General features: G+C 35.9%; 1 protein-coding gene across 1 annotated transcript in view; it reads left to right on the forward strand.

Annotated features, from left to right (window-relative positions):
• Nucleotides 1-21,003, forward strand: part of LOC145258153 (cubilin-like) — a 409,766-nt gene that overhangs the window by 18,666 nt on the left and 370,097 nt on the right. The window contains exons 3-4 of the mRNA XM_080115944.1: nt 12,571-12,711; nt 17,555-17,641. Coding sequence (XP_079972070.1) covers nt 12,571-12,711; nt 17,555-17,641 — 228 coding nt within the window. The remainder of the gene's footprint in view (nt 1-12,570; nt 12,712-17,554; nt 17,642-21,003) is intronic.

Consider the following 21,003-nt stretch of genomic DNA (forward strand, 5'->3'; position numbering starts at 1 on the left):
ACCCCCACTATAAAGTTTAAAATAATTTTTATTCTTTTTATTTTTCATGAAGGATAGTTTCCATAGATCCTGTACTAATCTTCATTTCTTGAACTAGTTGTTAAATAGTCATGCACTGATCTTCCAAAATGGCAGCCTAAACTTGACTGACAGATCCTCCATCAATAGTGGAAGGGGACAACCAAGTCTGGAAGCTGTTTCTCCAAATTTTTGGCCATGTTTGAATTCAGCGTTTTACAAGATCATATAATGGAGCATCATTATTGTACGCTTCTTTAATTTCATTCAAAGTCTCTTGTGTTGTGCTTCCTTTCAAATACAAAAAAAACTGGATCACTGCGGGACACTCAACAGGCTGCATTTCAGACATTACTCAGTTCAAACACCAGTAAATCAGAAACTACAATTAGTTCAGTGCTGTAATTTGCCACGTAACCCATAGAGATATAAATCATTTCACATGCAAAATTTCAGTTAAATCAGACAACTGGAAGTGGGTCAGGGGCATTACTTATTGAACGTCCTTGGTAGTTTTCATTGTCATTTTTTGGTAAACATTTACTCTTAAAAATAAAAAACAACACTTTGTATAAAAAGTTAAAAAGGAAAATACCATTTTAGAAAATAAACAAGTATTTTTTTTTTAAATTAAAGGAATATTTTTAGGTTTAACTCATAGTTTCTTCTTTTTTTTAAACTCTGAAAAAGAAAGAAAATTGTTTATTTTATGCAAAGATTTTTATCAGAAAAAGAAAACAGCGTATCTGTTGCTTCTTATTGTTCTTGACATAAGAACACTAGGTTGCTTGAATGACGTGCCTAAATATCACACAAATAGAGAATCAGCGGGAGCCATTTGCTGTGCCTTAATTTGTTGTACATAAATAGTAACCTCAATATTATCTCGAAAAAACAAAATACTAAATAATAAGGTAGACTTGGAAAAGCAACTAACCTAGGAGAATGAAAACTCTGAAACGATACAATTCTTTCTCCGCTTACCCCAGCATATGTCGTGTTGCATAGTAACAAATTTTCTTATTAAGTTAATTTAGTTCAGCAGTTCAAATCATACCTCGTTTGCTGGTTGATGTCCCTATGTTGACACTTGTTGTTGTTATGTCCTCAAAGATTGGTGATAATTTCTAGCTGCAACCATGTCATCCCATGCTTATAAACATTAATTAATTTAACACCAATCTTTTGTAAAGAAAAATAATTCATGTCAGCCACTGGTTCTCTAGTGCTTAAAGTTAAAAGGTGATGGGAATCGAGAGAGTGTTGCGCATGTTATAAGAGCATATCTTAATTATTAACTTGTCTTATGTAAAAAGGGACAGACCCCAGTAAGTAAGAAAGCAAACTAGATAAGTTTTAAAATGATATTTGGAAAAGGTTAGAATCGAACCCAGTAGGCAAGTGTTAAAAGATAATAGATATTTAATCCTAGAAATGCAGTCGACTGTTCATTCTTTTAGAAATATTAAATATGTCAGTTAAAAGAATGTACAATACGAGTTCAGAAATAATGATTAACAAAATAGGTTAAAAACGAAACAATTCAATTTAGGAATTTCTTTGTTTACCAGAGGCGTGTAGATGCATATGCAAAGTGCATGTGTAATTTGAAACACGAGGGAGTCACATTGTTTCACCACGCCTCTGACGTCATCAAGAAAGGAGGTTTCCAATATATTGAGACAGGGTTCGAAGTTAAAGATAGTCACAGGCAGAGAGAGAGAGAGAGAGAGAGAGAGAGAGAGAGAGAGAGAGAGAGAGAGAGAGAGAGAGAGAGAGAGTCAGACAGTCAGAGAGCGACTTGGAGGAGTCGGTCAGACTGGGAGTTGACGCCCTCTTGGAAGCGAGAGGAGGGAAGATAAAACAATGTAATCGTAAAGGCTTGAATCCCTGACCATCATCATCATCCAGCTGGTATGAATAAAGAATCATCTATATTTGTAAACTGTTGTCTTTGTCTGTCGTCATTCCAACAAAAGGAAACGATAAATGTGTTTTGTCTATCATCTTGCAAACGAACTTTGTATAACTCCCTCAAAGTATAATGTGTCTCGTCCGCCATCATCAATAATGTATCCCCTCCTCTGATGAGTTAAAAGTCCTGTACATATCATATCTCTCAGCCTCTGTTATAAATACTTTTATTATAAAATGTATCCCGTCATTTATCAGACAAAGAATCTACACACTCGCCGATATAGACACTCCGATATGATCCCCCCCCACCGACTACACAACAGTTGGAACATCTTCAAAGTGCGTTGTGTTGATTCAATTTTCACACAAAACTGCCTAGATTGCAAACAATTGTCTGACGTCATTTCCGCCTAAGCTTCATTACTTCAGAGTTTCAAAATGATATCTCTGAGCATGTAGGATGTTGCTAAAATTCACTGTGTATTACTGTTGACGACAACGCACTTGTTGGAAAGTACAATACAGTTTAAAAGCTGTAGTGGACAAAAAAAAAAAAAAATGAATTGCTTTGTACTTGTTCGCAACAAAATAATAGGTACTCGACTGAACTTCAATCTATGGTTCCCTACCCATTAAAACATTAAAACATTCACAACAAATACTCATCTAGCTACTAGAACTTAATAATTTAATTTATTCTCTATCAGTGCCTAAAACTAAACAAAAATTCCATGAACAAAGTTTCTTTCCTTGATCTAATTGTCTGTGGAACACAATAACATGATGTTACTTCCCAACTGACTATAACATAGTCGTTTTCAAATTTAATGTAGACAAGTACTTGTAAGCTGTCCTCTTAAACAATCAAACCCAAGTTTTCTTTTTATTCCTTTAAAAAGAATGATGTGTGCACAATTTTCTACATGTTCAGAGATATCATTGTCAGAATGATTTTTAGACATTTCCGCTGACGACATTACTATCTATGGCAATACTTCAAAGGCCGTAAACGACCAAGTTCTCTGGGATTCTCTCTCCTCTGATCTTGATCATGTGGTGCAATGGGGAAAAAGGTGGCAGGTTAATTTTAATGCATCTAAAACCAAGCTTCTATCTTTCCATCATCAATGCTCTGATCCCTATCTGGCATCAATTGAAATCACTGGCTCTCGTCTTGGGAAGGCTCCATGTTTTGACAAGCTTCTAAGTCTGACCTTTACTCCTGATCTGAGATGGAACATGTACATCAAATCCGTTTCCAAGGTTGCTGGAAAAAATGGTGGGATCGTCCTACTGCTCCAGTAGATATCTCACTATTGATGCAATTCTCTCCCTGTATAATGAGCCAAGTACATCCAAGGATGAAGTACTGTTGCCACATCTGAACAGGAGCTGCTAGAAGCAGCTTATCCTGCCTTAACTGTTCAAAATAGACTTTGTAGCCTAGTGGGGGATGCCCTTTTCTCTTCCCTGCAATCTCTTTCTCACAGAAGAGACTTGAAAGCCTGTTTCTGTTTTATCGTTATTTTCATGGTAGGTGCTCGTCTGAGCTCCAATCTATACCCCCCCCCTGTCAAAAAGCACCCGTCTAGCTGAAACCACTATCAATAATTCCCCCATCTCTTTATCTATGCCTAAACCTAAATGTAGATTCCATGGACAAAGCTTCTTTCTTAGAAGTGCACGCCTGTGGAACTCTGTTCTGTTTTCCTGCTTTCTAGCTGACTACAATATGGTCATCTTCAAGTCAAACGTGAACAAATTCTGGATGAGCCATCACCGTAAGTAATCCAATTTACTGAATTTCTACTACTAACGATTACTACGACATGTACTCTTGGACCACTGTACACTCATTAACCCTTATCCTCGAATGGCCTCTGGGCTTGATAAGTGTTGACTCCTTTGTAAAAAAAAAAAAAAAAAAATTCCACCATTACAGATCACTAAGATATTGTCTCACAGTCTATCTGACATTCATTAGCCCTTATCCTCGAGTAACCCTTGGGCCTTGATAAGAGATGATTTCCTAGTAAAAAAAAAAAAGCAGTAAATGACACATGTATACATAGCTTAAATACATTGTTCCCATAAGCAAAATAATGCACGCATCATTCTTTAAAAAAAAAAAAAAAAAAAAAAAACATGCATGAAGTAAGACTTTCCTTGTGCCGTCTTTTCTGGTAGGGGAAGTAGAGGAAGTATCCTAAAGCCGATGTGATTGGCAGCATGTATAGATAAACATCGAACAAGAACGAAATTCTGTCTCAAGTTTTTACCACATTCGGTGCAAAAGTTTCAAACCAAACTCTCGTGTTCACACCGATTTAAGGTTCTAAACTCGAGGGAAATAAATTTCACATGGAAAAGAGAAATGATGCTGGTCCCTACTGGTTGGAATTTTCCAAGAATTACGTTTAACACTATTGTCATCATAGCATGTGGACACTCATACAAGAATAAATACTCGTTGGTGATTATTATATTAGTTTTAGGATCTTTACAGTTTAAAACCCACCGTATGATATTTTTTCCTTTTTTTATGGAAATCACTCGAGACAAGGCGCGAAGCCACTTGATGTAAGGAGCAAACAAGAATGAAAGCTGGTTATTGCAACAACAGGAGATACCTATTGACCTTGGTCTTGAAAAGACCAAGTCTGTAGGTAGCAGGAAAACAGGGAGCAGGGAGAGAGTTCCACAACCTTGCTGTCCTTGGAAAGAAGCTACTGGAATAGGAAGCTGTATTACAATGAGGCATTAAAACAGCAAATTGATGAAGACCAGTAGACCAACGAGTTAAACGAGCAGGAACAAAAGAAGCAGGGAAAAGATTAAACGATTCTGAGGAACACATGTCACAATAGTATTTGTAGAAAAGACTGAGACTAGCAACATCACGTCTGTGAGAGAGGTTGAAGTGGAGAAGAAAGTGTGGGCCAATCAAATTACAGATACGTTTCTGCAATTTATCAAGAATCTTCAAATGGGAGACAGATTAACCAGTGCAGATATGACAACAGTACTCCATACGTGGTCTGTATAGATAGAGAATAGTCTCAGGTGTGAACAAATGTTTAGAGCGATAGAGAAAATCGATTTTACGAGACTCAGAAATAGCAATAGATTTAATATATGGACTCCAAGAAAGATTTGATGAGAAAGAAAGACCAAGTTTTAGAGTCGATTTCTTCTCGAGAGAACAGATCCATCCATAAGAATCTCAAGAAGAAAAAAGACACGTCTGCGATTGGACAATAATAGCTGAGTTTTAACAGGATTAAACGAAACAAGCCAATTTCTATCTTTTCGTTCATTCAGCATAATGCCATCCTCCAAGGAGTAAATTTTATTTTCGAGGAATGGGGATATAGTGTAGTATCTGTTCTGCTGTCATATGACCATCCTCTCGGTCATCACTTCATCCTTGGAGAGGGCTAGGTTTAGCGTTAGCTATGATTAGTATTGTGATTATTCTCTTAGTGACAGACATTACACATTCTAGTTTTATTTTGTTACTAGCAGGCCACCCGGCGTTGCCCGGTTCTAAAATACGCTTAAATATATTATTTTAATTCGTGCAAATTCAATATTTTTTATTATATACCTAATTCTCTATTGATTATTATATTGTACCCAATAGATACTAGTGATTTCAAAAGTTAAAAAAAAAAGAAAGAATGACTTGAGTTCCATCAGCTAGAATCGAAACCAAAACATTTAGCTCTTCAACTGTATTCACTGCCATACGGGCAGGTGGATATCAAAACTTAGAAAAATTAATGCAGTTTAATGTAGAAATGTATATTTGCGCATGCGTAGAGGAGCACTTACGCTTATAACGTTGTCCAGGAAACAACACATTGTAATTTCAGCCGCAAAACAGACGAAGGATAGTAAAAAACTTTAACTCGCTTTTTTCGTTGTACGATGACATTTATTTCCCCATTCTCTCATTACAACCGTGACGTCTCTCACGTGATCGTCTTCAGCGTTCCTAACGAGATCTTGGACGTTCTTTCTGATCTCTAACGTGATCCCAAACATTATTCCCGTCTCTAACGTGATCTCCTTTTCAAAATCTTTATTTTTCCCTAGGAGTGACGGCATTTCGCATGCATTTGCATATGCACGTCCGCTCTATGTTACACACCTGCCAAATTCTAATTTTTTCAATTTTGACCCTTTAGCAGCTATTTTTACCAGCTAAAAACCAAATCGAATTTGTTCCACAAATCCGAATCCCTTATACATCAAGTTTCAAGTCTGAAGACCAAAAATTGGCAAAGTAGTTTGAGACCCCCCCCACAAGGTCATCTATAAAGTAAATATCACCTGTCTGTTTAAGTGTATGTATGTATGTATGTATGTATGCATGTATGTATGTATGTATTGCGAAAACTTTCTACAGAAGCGACGGATATTCGCGAGATTGATATCATTTTGAAGCTCGACCCTTCGGATGACAAATATCGAAAAATTGGCTAAAAATATTAATTCTTTCACCCTCAACTGAGCACTTTTCTACAGGGAGGATCGCTTTTTTCGCCGATATTTTCGAAAGTCACCGCCTCTTTTCGATTGTCTAGCCTTAATTTAAACCTACCTCAATACCTGTTTGGCGATGGGCGCAACAGCTAAAGCGTCACGTTTTCTTTATTTCCACTTTCTTTTCCTCCTTCGCAGTACAGGTTCGATCCTACCTGCCTACTACCACTTTTTAAATTTTATTTTGCTCAATACACACCGTCTAACACCCGGGTAACGCCAGGCACCCAAGCTAGTTTTCATATACATGTAAATAATTTTTAACAGTGGTAGATTAGTTATGTAATAATTACATCAATTTTATTTGGTCTAAAGAAATTTTTAAAGATGAATTCCTATTTTTGTGTCTTCGCTTATTCTGGTTACGCAAGAAACAATGTTTTTCTTCTTTGTTTTTTTATTTATTTAATTTAACTTTTCTTATAAAGATTTTTATTTAAGAGGTAATTAACTTTGTCATCTGACAAATACAGTAAAAGAAAAAAAACAAAAAACTCAAAACAAAATCTGATTAAGTTAAAGAAACATATTTTACCTGAGGCGACAATTACTTTAGCGACATGTACGTCTGTACACGCGATCTTTCTTATTTCAGCCAATCAAAACAATGGGTTTTCGTCGTACAGCTTCTAGTTCACTCAAACGGCTAGCTTGTCTGAATTTAACAAATAAAATTGTAACTGTACACATTTCCGGTTTCTTTTGTCTTTTGATAAAAAAACACAACAATAATGTTTTTTTTTAGTTTAATAATTACAAGAAACCTTCCCTACCACCAATAGCAATGGCCAAAAACACATTACCTGAAAATGCTTCCTTTAAACTCCTCGGCCTAACATTCACAGGGAACTTGAATTCGAGCAGATACATTGAGAGCATTGCCAAGGCTGCTGCAAAGAAGGTGGGCTCGCTCTACCGTGTTAGAAAGCTACTTACGCCTGAAAGTATCCTGTACCTCTATAAGGCCACCATTCGCCCATGTATGGAGTACTGTTGTCACATTTGGGCTGGTGCATCTGCTACTTGTCTCTCACTGCTTGACAGGGTTCAAAAGAGAGTCGCCAACCTGATAGGTCCTGACCTGTCAGCTAAGCTTCAGCCTCTGTCCCATCGACGAAATGTTGCACCCCTCTGCCTGTTCAAGTATTTTAATGGTTAATGCTCTGCCGAACTACAAGCACTTGTACCCCCTCAACGTAAATACTCCCGACAAACCCGACAAACAGCTAAATCCCACTCCTACACAGTAAAGATCCTTAGGTGTAAGAAAGCCTTCTGCTCCAATAGTTTCTTCCCCACAACTGCCAGACTTTGGAACTCACTTCCGGGATTCTGTATTCCCAACTGTACTGACATGCAGAAGTTCAAGTGTAATGTGAACAAACATCTTGCTGCTCATCTCCCTTCATAATATCCCTGCAACTTATGTCCCCGATAGTAGCCCTCTACTTCAAAGTGGCACTGTGCCTTGTTTGAGGTGAAAATTGAATAAAAAAAAGTAATTAATTAAAAAGGAAGCTAAAAATTACTGATGTCTGTCGAGATGGCTTATAACCGACAGTAAAAAAAGAATTTGTCTTTTAAAAATGAAGGTGTGAGGTGTAAACAGTTTCTATAATATTCTGCTTATTACTTCCTTCCTTAGTTCGTACGTTATGCTTTGAAAAAGGCCAAATACAATTCTTGAAGCTCAAACGACTTCTCCCTGCAACCTCTTTCTAACAGAAGAGACATTGTGAGCCTGTCTCTGTTTTATCGTCATTTTCATGGCAAATGCTCGTCTGAGCTCCAATCTATGCCCCACCCTCACCAAACATTCACAAGAAACACTCGTTTGGCTGTCAACACCATCAATAATTTCCCCCACTCTTTATCTGTGCCTAAACCTAAATGTAGATTCCATGAACAAAGCTTTTTCCTAAGAGCTGCATGCCTGTGGAACTCTCTTCCGCTTACCTGCTTTCCAGCTGACTACAATATGGCCGACTTCAAGTCCAATGTAAACAAGTTCTTGATGAGCCATTTCCCTTAAGTAATCCAATTTACCAAATCACTTCTAGCGATTACTATGATATTGTCCTTTTGACCACTATACACTCTTTAACCCTTATCCTCGAGTGGCCTCTGGGTCTTGATAAGTGGTGATTCCTTTGTAAAAAAAGAAAAAAGAAAAAAGACCAAGTTCACGAGATTTGGCTTTAAGAAGACCAATCTGACAACCCTGGACAAGAATATGAGAGTGGCACCCCTTTGATGTAACCTCGTTTTCGAATATCATGATCATAATATATAATCATTGTTGTAATTGTGTGATAAAAGGAACTGTTAGTAATCTTGTCGTGCAGTGGTTCTTCACCAAAGAAAGAAGTCAGCGAAACGTCACAAAAAAAAAATTGTCTGTCAAGGTGCTGGGCTGAAGGAGTAAATTTAATGCCTCTTACAATTTGATTTTATGATTGCGATTGAACTATGTAGCACAATATTACTTTCTGAGTATTTATTGGTACTTATTAATTTTTCTTATTTGGGTCAATTCTATATTTGAAATATAATGGACACTATTTTCATAGAAATGTTAATTAACTCATATTTGCATGCTATTGGTTTTTCTATCCTAAAAAAATATCTTTTTTTGTGCTATCCAGCTTTATCAAAACATATTTGTTGATTAAATACATTTCTCATACCGTGGAATTTCCACAGATCCTGCTAGTTATTATTGTACTCACTAGGAGTTTTTACACAGGCCATCATCAAAGATTTCTTTCTGTTAACAACCTGTTGAACTTGAAGAAGCTTATAAAAGAATTTTCAAATCAAAGCCAAATAATTAATAATTTTTAAAATTTTTTTACAAGGGAGTCACCACTTATTAAGGCCCGGAGGCCACTCAAGGATAAAGGTTAATGAGCGTACAGTGGTCCCCGGAACACATTGTAATCAATTAGAAAGCAAGCCAGCGAAACAGTTAACAGGCAAACATTTCTAGGAAAGACGCTTTGTTCATGGAATTTGCAGTTAGAGAGTAGGGAAAATTGTTGATAGTCGTTGTACCTAGACGAGTGTGTTTTTGTGAATGCTTAGCAAGGAAGATACTAGTGATGGGACGATTCCAATATTTTTACCGATTCTGATACAATTACCAATTCCGTGCTAAATTCCTGATTCCGATACAATTACTGATTCCGATTCTTTATAAATCTCTGATTATTTAAATATAAGATTGTTATTTCCCCTGATTTTCGTAAAAAAAACACATGTTAAATATGCAGCAATTTTCCTAAACGTCAAAATACACTTGTGAAGGACGATCTGTCGATTTTAGCTTTGCTGGTAATTTAAGATAAATAAATATTTATTATTTTATCATTATTAGCAGCAATGGAAAATTTTGCTTTAAACAAAATCAAATAAAAAATTTTTTTTAAAAGAATCGTTTTGGCATCAGAAAATAGGCATCAATTTTTCCAATTCCGATACCCCCAAATCTTCCGATTTTTCCGATTCCCGATTCCGATTCCGATTAATCGTCCCAACGCTAGAAGATACCATAGATTTCCATGAAAATAACGATAAAGCAGAGACAGACTCACAACGTTTCTTCTTAACATGTGTTTTGATTGTAATTGGGGGAAAACAGCAACTCTATAGTTAAATATTTAGAGATTTATAAAGAACTAGCATTTCAGCCCAGCGTTGCTCAGGTGTTTCAAGGTGTATGCTGAGCAAAAAAAAAAAAACAAAAGAAAAAAAAACAAAAACGGTCATTTTTAAAAAACTTTGACCTCTATTATGACCCCTTAAAATTTATTGTTTTGGGCTCAAATCGAGTTATTAAGTTACATCCATGTCCAAGGAACCTATATCTAAAACTTCAAGACTCAAAATTGTCGGAGGAGTTTGGTAGAGTTCTCAAAAGTCAAATCGTTGAACTTTGACCCCTTTATCGCCAAATTTCTGGCCGAAAACCGATCACATAGATTTTCCCAAATCTCAGTACCCTGTATATCAAATTTCGAGTCTGTAGACTAAAAATTAACAGAGTTATTGCGAAGGGAAATGTACACAGACACACAGACACGTTCACTTTTATAGATATACTAGCATGGGTGCCCGGCCTTGCCCAGGTATATGGAGGTGTATGTTGAGCAAAAAAAAAAAAAAGAAAAAAAAGCGGTCAATTTTTTAAAAACTTTGACCCCTATTATGACCCCTTAAAATTTATTGTTTTGGGCTCAACCCAAGTTATTAAGTTAGATCCATGTCCAACGAACCTATATATAAAATTTCATGTGTGTAGACCCAAAATTGTCGGAGAAGTTTGGTAGAGTTCTCAAAAGTCAAATCGTTGAACTTTGACCCCTTTATCGCCAAATTTCTGGCCCAAAACCAATCACATCGATTTTCCCAAATCTTAGTACTCTGTATATCAAATTTCGAGTCTGTAGACTAAAAATTGACAGAGTTTTTGTGCAGGGAAATGTACACAGACACACAGATACACAGATACAGACACTTTCACTTATATATATATAGATAGATAGATTGGAATCTGAATCGGTAATTGTATTGGAATCTGGAATGTAGCACGGAATCGGTAATTGTATTAGAATTGGGAAAATAGTGGAATCGTCCTACCACTACTTTAAACCCGTTGTGAAGGTCCAGATAAACTTGACATTGTGGTGATAAAATCCAGCCATATAATATGAGATCCCTCATGATGTTGCATATAGATTCCATGTCCTCGATAGCCAGAAGCAACTTGGAGTTAACAAAATTGATCCATTGTAAAAAGTAATAAAATATGTGTCCAGTGAAAACATAAATATATTTCGGAGCCAAACTCCATCCTCAGTATGTCGTTTTTTCTTTCCTTTTTTTCTCTTCTTTTTTCTTGACATGTTGTAAAGTTTACAATATGGCATGAAAGAAGAAGAGAAAAAAAAGAGAGAAAAAAAAAGGAAAGAAAACCACATACTGAGGATGGAGTTTGGCTCCTAAATATATTTATGTTATAAATTTCAAACAAGTAAAATATTTGTTTATTTTCCTAATATTATGTTGTAATTTAGCTTTCAAGCGCACTTGGTGCGTATTTTAGTTTATTGAAAAATATATATTTGTCTTATATTTCTAAAAACTTAAAACAACTTTTTCTTTTCTTTTTTTTTTATCTCTTCTCTATCTATCTTTCTTCTATCTTCTTCTATCTATCTATTCTATCTTCTATCTATCTATATAAATAAAATGAACTCATTTTTTCACGTCTGATTTTGACATTAATAGGATTAAAAATCAAGATATTTCATGCAAATATAATATGCACAAACGGCAGAACAATATCTGAGGTGTGTTATAGGCTTATTATTTCTCAAATTCCTCGATAATCTTAGATTTCTATACTTTTTCTGCTGAGAAGTCACGGCCAAAATCGGTTAAGATCAATGGAAGTGGTAAAATATTTTCTCTCTAATAAATTCCTCCTCCCCCTGCCACCACTTAACACCGTTTGGAGATCGTTCACAAGGAACAGTTGAGAAGAGAACACCGGTTTGGCTTCGTAGTTCTTTCATGTGAAGTTATTTAAAATCACTAAACTAAGCTGCAGTGCTCTGTGGCGTAGTGGTTAGCGTGCTGGACAATTCACATTATATTTTCACGTTCGCGCCGACCTACCGTAGTTGTTTTTTTTTTTGTTTTTTTCTTTTCCTAAACAACTGGAATGGACTTTTCTTGGTGACCGAACTGTTAACGTTGCAGATGTTTTTTTTTTTTTTTTTTTTTTTTCACACTTTATTTTCCTACTTTTACTCATGACTCCGGGTTTGATCCTTCCTACTTACCTACCATAACATTTTTTAACCCCCCCCCCGTCCCGGAAACAAACACTCGGGCAACGCCGGGTACCCCCGCTAGTATATTAAATAAGATTGAACATATATACCGCCATGTTTGTTTGTGTGGATTGTATTTTTTTTTTATAAAATAATTTTGTTTTTCCTTTTTTATTATTCCAGATTCCTGATGTGTTTTTGTTCGATTTTCTTATTTTTTAAATTTTTTTCCATTTTTCTATTCTTTCAGATTCCTGATAAACTCCAAGAAAGGCTGACGTCGATAGAAACTCACTTCAATAGTTTGAGTACTTCTGTGATGCCACGTGTAAACAATTCCGAGAAACAGTTGCAGACTTTTCATTCTCAACTCGACACTCTCTCAGATAAGGTAATCTCTCTCTCTCTCTCTCTCTCTCTCTCTCTCTCTCTCTCTCTCTCTTTTACAGCTCTTGTCAATAAAGGTGGAATTTTCAAAGTCATTTTAAAGGAACTCGAGTGACACCTACTTAAGTATGCTCCGTCGGAGAAATATAACACGATAACTGCTTCGGATATTAGCCATTTAACAAATAGATATCTCTGCCTCTATTAAAAATGTTTTAAATTCACCCTCGTCCGTTCGTCCATTCGTCCGTTCGCAATTTTCTCAATAACCACGCCTTGGAACTTTTTGAAATTTTGCACAAACATTAAACATGATATGAGTAAAAAAGTAACAAAACGGATTTTCCAGGAAAACTCCGGTTGGCCCCTAAGTGTGCTTTTCGGGTAAAAATGGCTAAAATTGACACTTTTGTGCTTATTAAAAAAAAATTGATGCCTTGGATTTTTATAAAACTTTCTAAAAGTTGTAACTAACTGATTTCTATATAATTTTGTTTGTCTATACTTCGTGATAACTCTTGGGTGTGCCCCAGGGGCTCTTTTAGGGCTAATAAAAACACTTCATTTTTTGGGACTAGTTTACCATATTTGTCCAAAATTTTCTGTGTGTGTGTCTATTTAGCAGTTTTGCATAGTGATGAACTCAAATTTAAATATGTTAAGGCCTTGGGGACTTTTGGGGCTAAATGGGGGAGGGGGGCAAATGGTGGACTTAGTCATTTCTTTCTTTGCATCGTTCAGAACTCAAATCGACATATGCAGCATTTGTTCATTTTCACCAGGATTTGACGTCTCCTGGGGAATTTTGGGGCTAAATGGGGGGGGGGGGCAAATGCTGAACTTAGTCATTTTTTTATGTCTCGTTCACTGTGCACTCACGGAGGACCATGCATGCTTCACTTGTTTTTATGAAAATCGCCCCAGACAAGGCGTGAAGCCACTTTATGTAAGAAGCTAACAAGAATGAAATATGATTATCGAAACGACAGTAGATGCCTATTGACCTTAGTCTTGAAAAGACTGAGTTTATAGATATAGGAGTTAAACAGTCAACAGGAAGTCTGTGATTCTTGCAAAGAAGCTACTGCGTTTGTGCAAATCTTTCCTAATTTTTGCATGTGTTGATCTGTATGGTTTTTGTGTGTATAACAATTCTAAGAAACCATCGTAGTTTCCATTCTCAGCTCGACTACCTCTCTTTAACAACCCCATTCTGTAAACAAAATTTCATTTTTCTAAAATGCTTCAATATATTTACAGCGATATTCTTCAAAATCATCAATTTAATTGAACTATGATTCAAATATCATTTAAATCGGAAATGACAAATTTCAACTATCACTTCTGTTCTATATAAACCTGGCGTTGCCCGGGAGATTTTTGTTTACTCTGGCTTTTGTTTGCCTTTTTTTTTTTAGGTATCTTTTTTTTTTTTTTTAACTCATTTCTTACGGAAGAAGTTACGGATGTACATACAAAACTAGGGATGTATTATTTGATTTATTCGGACCACTGCTCTAATTTTGGATTTTATTTTCATAACGTTTCGACCGATGTAACCTCCTGAAGATTTTCAGGTGTCAAATTTCGGAATCTTCATGTGCAATTTTGAACCTATATGGATTTTGAATTATATGAAGTCGGCCCAAGTCACTTGGTTAGAACTGTTCAGAGTACACAGCATGTCCTTTTCGGGCTGCATCCCAATCAGCGCCGATGTATTTTCATCTGCACATCACTTTGTATTTATTAGAGCAAATCTGTAAATCTATATAATAAAATTGTCAGCGTTTTTTCGTCTGTGTACAGGCATGTTTAAACGGAAGTTTTTAAAGTAACTGTTTTATAATTTGTTATGATTTTTTAACAAGTTGATTCAATGAAAAAAGCAAACACCAAAAACGTTCCCTTTACTAATTTCAAACACAAAATCCGACTAGGATTTTTTATCCTGAGCCCCCCCCCCAAGTGGGAGTTTAGCTCTGTGCAGTTCTAGGAGGTCCACCCTCACAGGCTTTTCCTTCTCTCTTTGAGAACAGGGTTAATTGATTGCTCACCAGAGAATACCGAGGGGGGGGCTGCCCAGGCACTTTTTGCCGGTCAGAGTGCCTTTCTTCGAGGGTACTGACTCCTCAATCCAACTTTCCGACCCTGGTGTGTAAGTTCTTGCAGTGTGAAAGAACTAAACAACTTCAAACACAAAATCTGTAGTGGTGATAAAAATGTCTGGATCGTAGTCAAGACTTTAAACCCATTGTGGAGGTCACAAAAATCCCATTAAAAACAACAAAACACCATAGAACAACTGATTAACAAAAGATTAGGAGGTGCCTTCAATAAGTTTCCAGACTTGTTTTGTACAAGCATTTAAAATTGTCATAGCCTCTTGAAAATTCAGTATGTTATTGCTATACATCTTATGGGATGACAGACCAATGTTTATGATTTCAGGTTCAAATGAACAACTACAGGAGGAATTGGAATACACTCCACTAAAGCCTGATAGTCACAGCTGGTGAATTTCAAAAATCTCTATTTGGATGTGAGGACACTTTAGAAGAACGATATGCAATAAAATTCTGCTTTAAATTTGGGAAAAATGCCACAGAAACATGGAATGCTTCAGACTACTTTTGGACCATCTTGCATGAATCGAGCATCAGTTTTTGAGTGGCATAAGAGATTCAAGGAATGCAGGGAGTCTGTGAAGGATAATGAGAGGTGTGAGAGAAGTAAAAAAGTCAGAACACCAGAGTTGAATGGCCAAATAAAGACTTTCATGGATAAGGATTGTCGTGTGTCTATAGAGACAATTAGTAGACAGTTTGATGTCAGTGTGGGAACTGTATACACAATTATTTGCGAGGAACTGAAGATGCGGAAGATTTGACCAAGATGGGCATCAAGAGAGTTCCACATCCTCTTTATAGTCTAGACCTAACCCCCTGTGACTTTTGATCATACCCGAAGCTCAGCAAAAAAACGTAGAGGCTGTCGTTATGAGACAATTGATGGGATGGAAAAGGTTGTGATGAAGGTCATTGACATGCTCACACAAGAGGACTTCCGTGGGGCCTTCCAGAAGTTGTTGGAATGGTGCAACAAGTGTATTGCAGCCGGAGGAGATTACTTCGAAGGGGACTAGATTTTCATGTGTGTACTATCAATAAAGTGCCCATACGAAAAAAGTCTGGAAACTTAAAGGTATCTCATATTTCGCATTATCATTTCACTCACGAGGAGTTTTCGCCCAGGTCATCATCAGAGATTGCTCACTGATAAAAACCAATTGTGTTCCTGAAGTCTGAGTGACAATAAGTCTCCCCAGATTTCTAGTAATCCCCATCTATTTTGACAACCTTTGCAAATAAATTTGTGCCATCAGAACAGATGCTTGCCATTGATTTCTCGCTTGCAATGACCATTGATCTTTACTGGAATTTGGGTGGCAATAAACCTCCCCAACGTCTCAGCCCCCTTCAACACCTATCCAGTGGAGGTCTGGTAAGTGCTTTCACTCTTCGGTCTTTCCATCTTCCTTGACCTTTCGACTATTTGGTATAATGCCAACCGATGCCAGCACTACAATATATTATCATTATTATAGGGGAAAAAAGAAGAAAGTATTTATGGGATTTAAATTTAAACATTTTATAAAGTGTTCTATTAATGTTATTGCAATATAATGACAAATATAGTTTGATTAAATTGTCTTTACGAAAATGTAAATATTTATGTGCAAAAAGTTAAGAGAAAAGATTGAAGATAGGAGCAGTTATCAATGAGCAAAATAAAAATGGAAATAAAGACTCGGGTAACATCAAGTTAAGGTTGTTGAAAAAATAATGTTGGTTTTTAACGTTCAACTTTGTCAAAAAACGACATTATTTTTGCACTAATCTTATACTTCGTGTTGCTAGAGTCTCGGTGTTGTTTTTTTTTTTTTTTTTTTTTTTACACAGTGATCACCACTTATCAAATCCCGGAAGCCACTCAGGGATAAGGGTTATTGCAAGTACATTACGTTAGTGTGGAGATTTGATGGAGTGTTTAATGAAGGGGGCGGTTCATTAGGAATTTATTAACATTGGACTTGAAGATATCCAAGTTTTAGTCCGGAGGGAAGCAAGCAAACAGAACAGAGTTCCACAGGCGTGCAGTTCTAAGAAAGAAGTTTTGTTCATGGAATCCGCGTTTTGATTTAGGTACAGATATAGAGTGAGGGAAATTTTTCACAGTGGATTCAGCTAGACGGGTGTTTCTCGTGAAAGATTGGCGAGGGGGGACCAGAGATTGGAGTTCAGACGAGCACCTGCCATGAAAATAACGATAAAACAAGGATAGGCTGGCAACGTCTCTTCTGTGGGAGAGAGGTTGCAGGGTAGAGAAAAGGGCATCCCCCACTAAGCCACAAAGTCTATTTTGTACTCTGTCAAGGCATGATAGGCTGTTTTTGGCCGCTCCTGCCCAGATATGGCAACAGTATTCCATCCTTGGACGTACTTGGCTTGTCCGAAAGCAATCAATTCAAATGTGAAAATGTCAGCCAATTTTTTTTATTGCATTTATATATTAGGTTGGGGCAAAAAATAATGTTATTTTTTGACGTTCAACTTCATCAAAAAACGACATTATTTTTGTATCAACCTAATTAGATACATGTGATAATATAAGTTGCTGAAATGTTCAAATTTGAATTGATTGCTCCCGGACAAGACCGAGTTTCTTTTTGCTAGTATTTGAAAGTGTGAAGTTTCATAAAACGTATTATGTTTGAAATCTGAAAGTTTTTTCCGGAAACGGCATTGCTTACTTTGATTTATGATGCGTCATTAATTTTATTTCAGGTCCAAAATGAATTGTTGAATAAAATTGACCAGTTGACGCAGGAAAATCAGCAGTTGAAAAGTCGTATTGATGAACTGGAACAAAGAGTAAGTGGAGAGATATGAAAAAAAAAAAAAAAAGAAAAAAAGAAAAAAGAAAAGAATCCATTTTACTTTGTTCATTTATTTGTTTATTTTGTTACTCTGTTTTACATGCAGGCATGTGTCGGATGGCTTTTAAATATTAGCTTCTGTATTAACCTATCCCTGCCTAGGTATTTATTTATTTCTCTTTCTCTAAAATCCTGCATCACTTTCTCACATAGTTACTAGTGTTGGGACGATTGATCAGAATCGGGAATCGGAAAAAAATCAACAAATTTGGGGTATCGGAATCGGTATTGGAATTAAAAAAATTGGTGCCTATTTTCCAATGCCAAAAACGATTCTTTTGTCTTTTTTTATTTGATTTTGTTTAAAGCAAAATCTTCAATTGCTGGGAATAATGATAAAATAATAAATATTTATTGATTTTAAAATACCAGTACAGCTAAAATCGATAGATCATCCCCCACAAGTGTATTTTTACATTTAGGAAAATGTCTTCATATTTAAACATGTGTTTTTTTTTACAGAAATCGAGAAAAATAAGAACTCTATAGTTAAATATTTAGAGATTTATAAAGAATCGCATGTATCAGAATCGGGGAAAAAATTGGAATCGTCCCATCACTAATTGCTGATTTTCATATAACTGAACCTGCTACCTCAACTGCCCTATATCTACTGACCCAAGAACTCTCACCCATTCTTTACATGTGACCAAACTAACAAAGTCTGTACTTATTTTTTTTTTTTTTACATAGGCATCACCACTTATCAAGGCCAACAGGCCACTCGAGGATAAGGGTTAAAGAGTGTACAGTTGAAATTGGACAATATAGTAATCGTTAGTAATGGAAATTCGGTAAATTTGTTAACAAGTGGGACGGCTCATTTAGAACTTGTTTACGTTAGACTTGAAGACAACCATATTGTAGTCTGCTGGAAAGCAGGAAAACGGAAGACAATTCCACAGGCGTGCAGTTCTAAGAAAGAAGCTTTGTTCATGGAATCTACGTTTAGGTTTAGGCACAGATAATGAGTGGGGAGAATTATTGATAGTGTTTTCAGATAGACGAGTGTTTCTTATATGGCCCACCAATATCATTCCAAGCTTCAATATCTATTGTCAACATTTACTTCATAAAATGATTACAATTACAGGGAAATAATATAAAAATTAGGATTAACTACTTTACTGATTCCAACTAATTAGCAGCATTTCTAACTATAGTGGTGTTGTAGTGTCCACCTTACAGATAACAATTAATTCTTCCATTTTCTATAAAGATCGGAAAAATGTGTCTCTTGGTGTTATGCAGTCGGACTGTTTTTTGTTTTTTTTTGTTATATTTGCTTTTTTTTTCCATGTATTTGATTTGCGCTAAATATTGAGTTGTATCTTTGTTCCGGACACTTACAATGGTCTACAACAAATAGACAAGTTGTTTTTAAATATTTCTCCTTAGTGTGGCACTATTTCCTTGTGCCACTGTTTCTAACACACTCTGCAGCATGGACGGGTGGTAATTTGTTCATGAGCGTAGACATACAAAGAAATCCCTTCCCATAATTCCCTTGCTATCTTTCTGTCTTTTTCCTGCACGACCATCATGATGTGAGGACGCATATTCCGTCTCTCCGTAAAGTAGGGGGGCCACCACCTCCCTCAACACTAGTTAGGGTAGGTTAGTTAGCTTTGAAAAGCCTATTGCTCACTTTTAAATTGATTTTTTGTAATATATATTGTATCTCTAATGCAAAATAAAATAGTTAGTTATATCTTATGTATATTACAATTGTGTCGCGTGTCATTTTTCTTGTGTCTGCCATGAATGCCTTCATAAATGTCTTAAGTCAAAAGGCGACCCTGAGGACAAAGAGATGAAGATTCCAACCAGAATGCCACCAGGGTGAAGAGATCATCTTGAGAAAAGAAAGGAGCCACACCCAGATCCAACATCTCAGGTATGATTTTCTTCTTACTACACAGACCCTAATGACTGGCCCATCTTCATATCTTCATGAGACCGCTTTAAGACATTTACTGTAACACGTCTGTCGGTCACACCTCAGTGACCGGCTGATAGTGGTATATTAGTATATGAAAGGTTATCGATTCGGCAGATTTTGGGTGATTATTTAATGACACCAAGTTCAATTATTTTGGTAAAAAGTTTTTTTTAGCGTTTTCAAATATTTAATAGATTTTATTTTTTCATACAAGTGTTTTCTTTTTTTTTGTTTGTTTTGAAATCTTTTATATTAATGAGTTCATCATCATCGTATTAGGTGGGGTTCTCGGGCCCAAACTCCTTCCCTCTACAGGTCTCTATCTTCCATAGCTTTAGAAAGATCTTCAAGTTGTAAGACAGTGTCTTCTGTCAATAATTTTGTCTACGTCTTCACAGGTCTTCCTCCTTTAGCGGTTCCGTGTTTAGGATCCCACAAAACCACATTACTGTCGAGCTCATCTTTTCTTATGTAGCAATGTCCGGCATATCGTGTTCTTCAATCTCTTATTATTGAAGAGTTCCTGGGCAACCGACCATACAGATGGCTAATAATTGGATGTGTTTTCCAGTTTAAGTTTAACATTGCTCGGAGCATTCCAGTGTAAGTTCCATCTTGAATGTAAATTAGATGGAATTTAGATTAGATCAATAAGTTATCGCTTATAAAGCTCAGGATGCCACTCAAGGACAAATTATTTACAGATATGGAAAAAAAAAAACTTTATTTACGATAGGCAGGTTTCTAGAGATTTATTTTGTGGTCATATATATATATATATATATATATATATATATATATATATATATTTATGGTCATATATATATATATATTTGTGGTCATATATATATATATATATATATATATATATATGTATATATATATCTTAAATGCATATATTTATGTGTGTATATGTATTTTTTTATATAATATACAAGGGTTGAACAAAATAATGGAAACACCATGTGAATTTTGCATCAATTTTAAAAATACCTATAAAAATTGAAAACAAATTACGAAAACGTTAGTTTTACTTTTTTTTTTTTATTTATACTTGTTATTGTCCTGGATTGGTTACTGAATTTATTTATTATTATTTCTGACAGTTCATATTAGTATTAATTGTTGATACCTGTATGGCAGCGACTGAAAGGATGGCCGTATCAAGAGGAACTGTCTCGAAGGTGATGACAGTCTATGGAAAAGAAGAGAAAGCATCCACCTCCAAAGAAAATTCTGGAAGAAAGCCGAAGCTGTCTGAAATGGAATTGTAGTGATTGCGAAGAAGGAGAATACAATCATGGCATCAAAAATTACATCAGAGCTTAACAATTGTTTGGATAATCCTGTTTCAG

This window comes from Euprymna scolopes, chromosome 33 (assembly GCF_053919585.1).
Source record: "Euprymna scolopes isolate OS-2025 chromosome 33, ASM5391958v1, whole genome shotgun sequence".
Classification (NCBI taxonomy): domain Eukaryota; kingdom Metazoa; phylum Mollusca; class Cephalopoda; order Sepiida; family Sepiolidae; genus Euprymna; species Euprymna scolopes.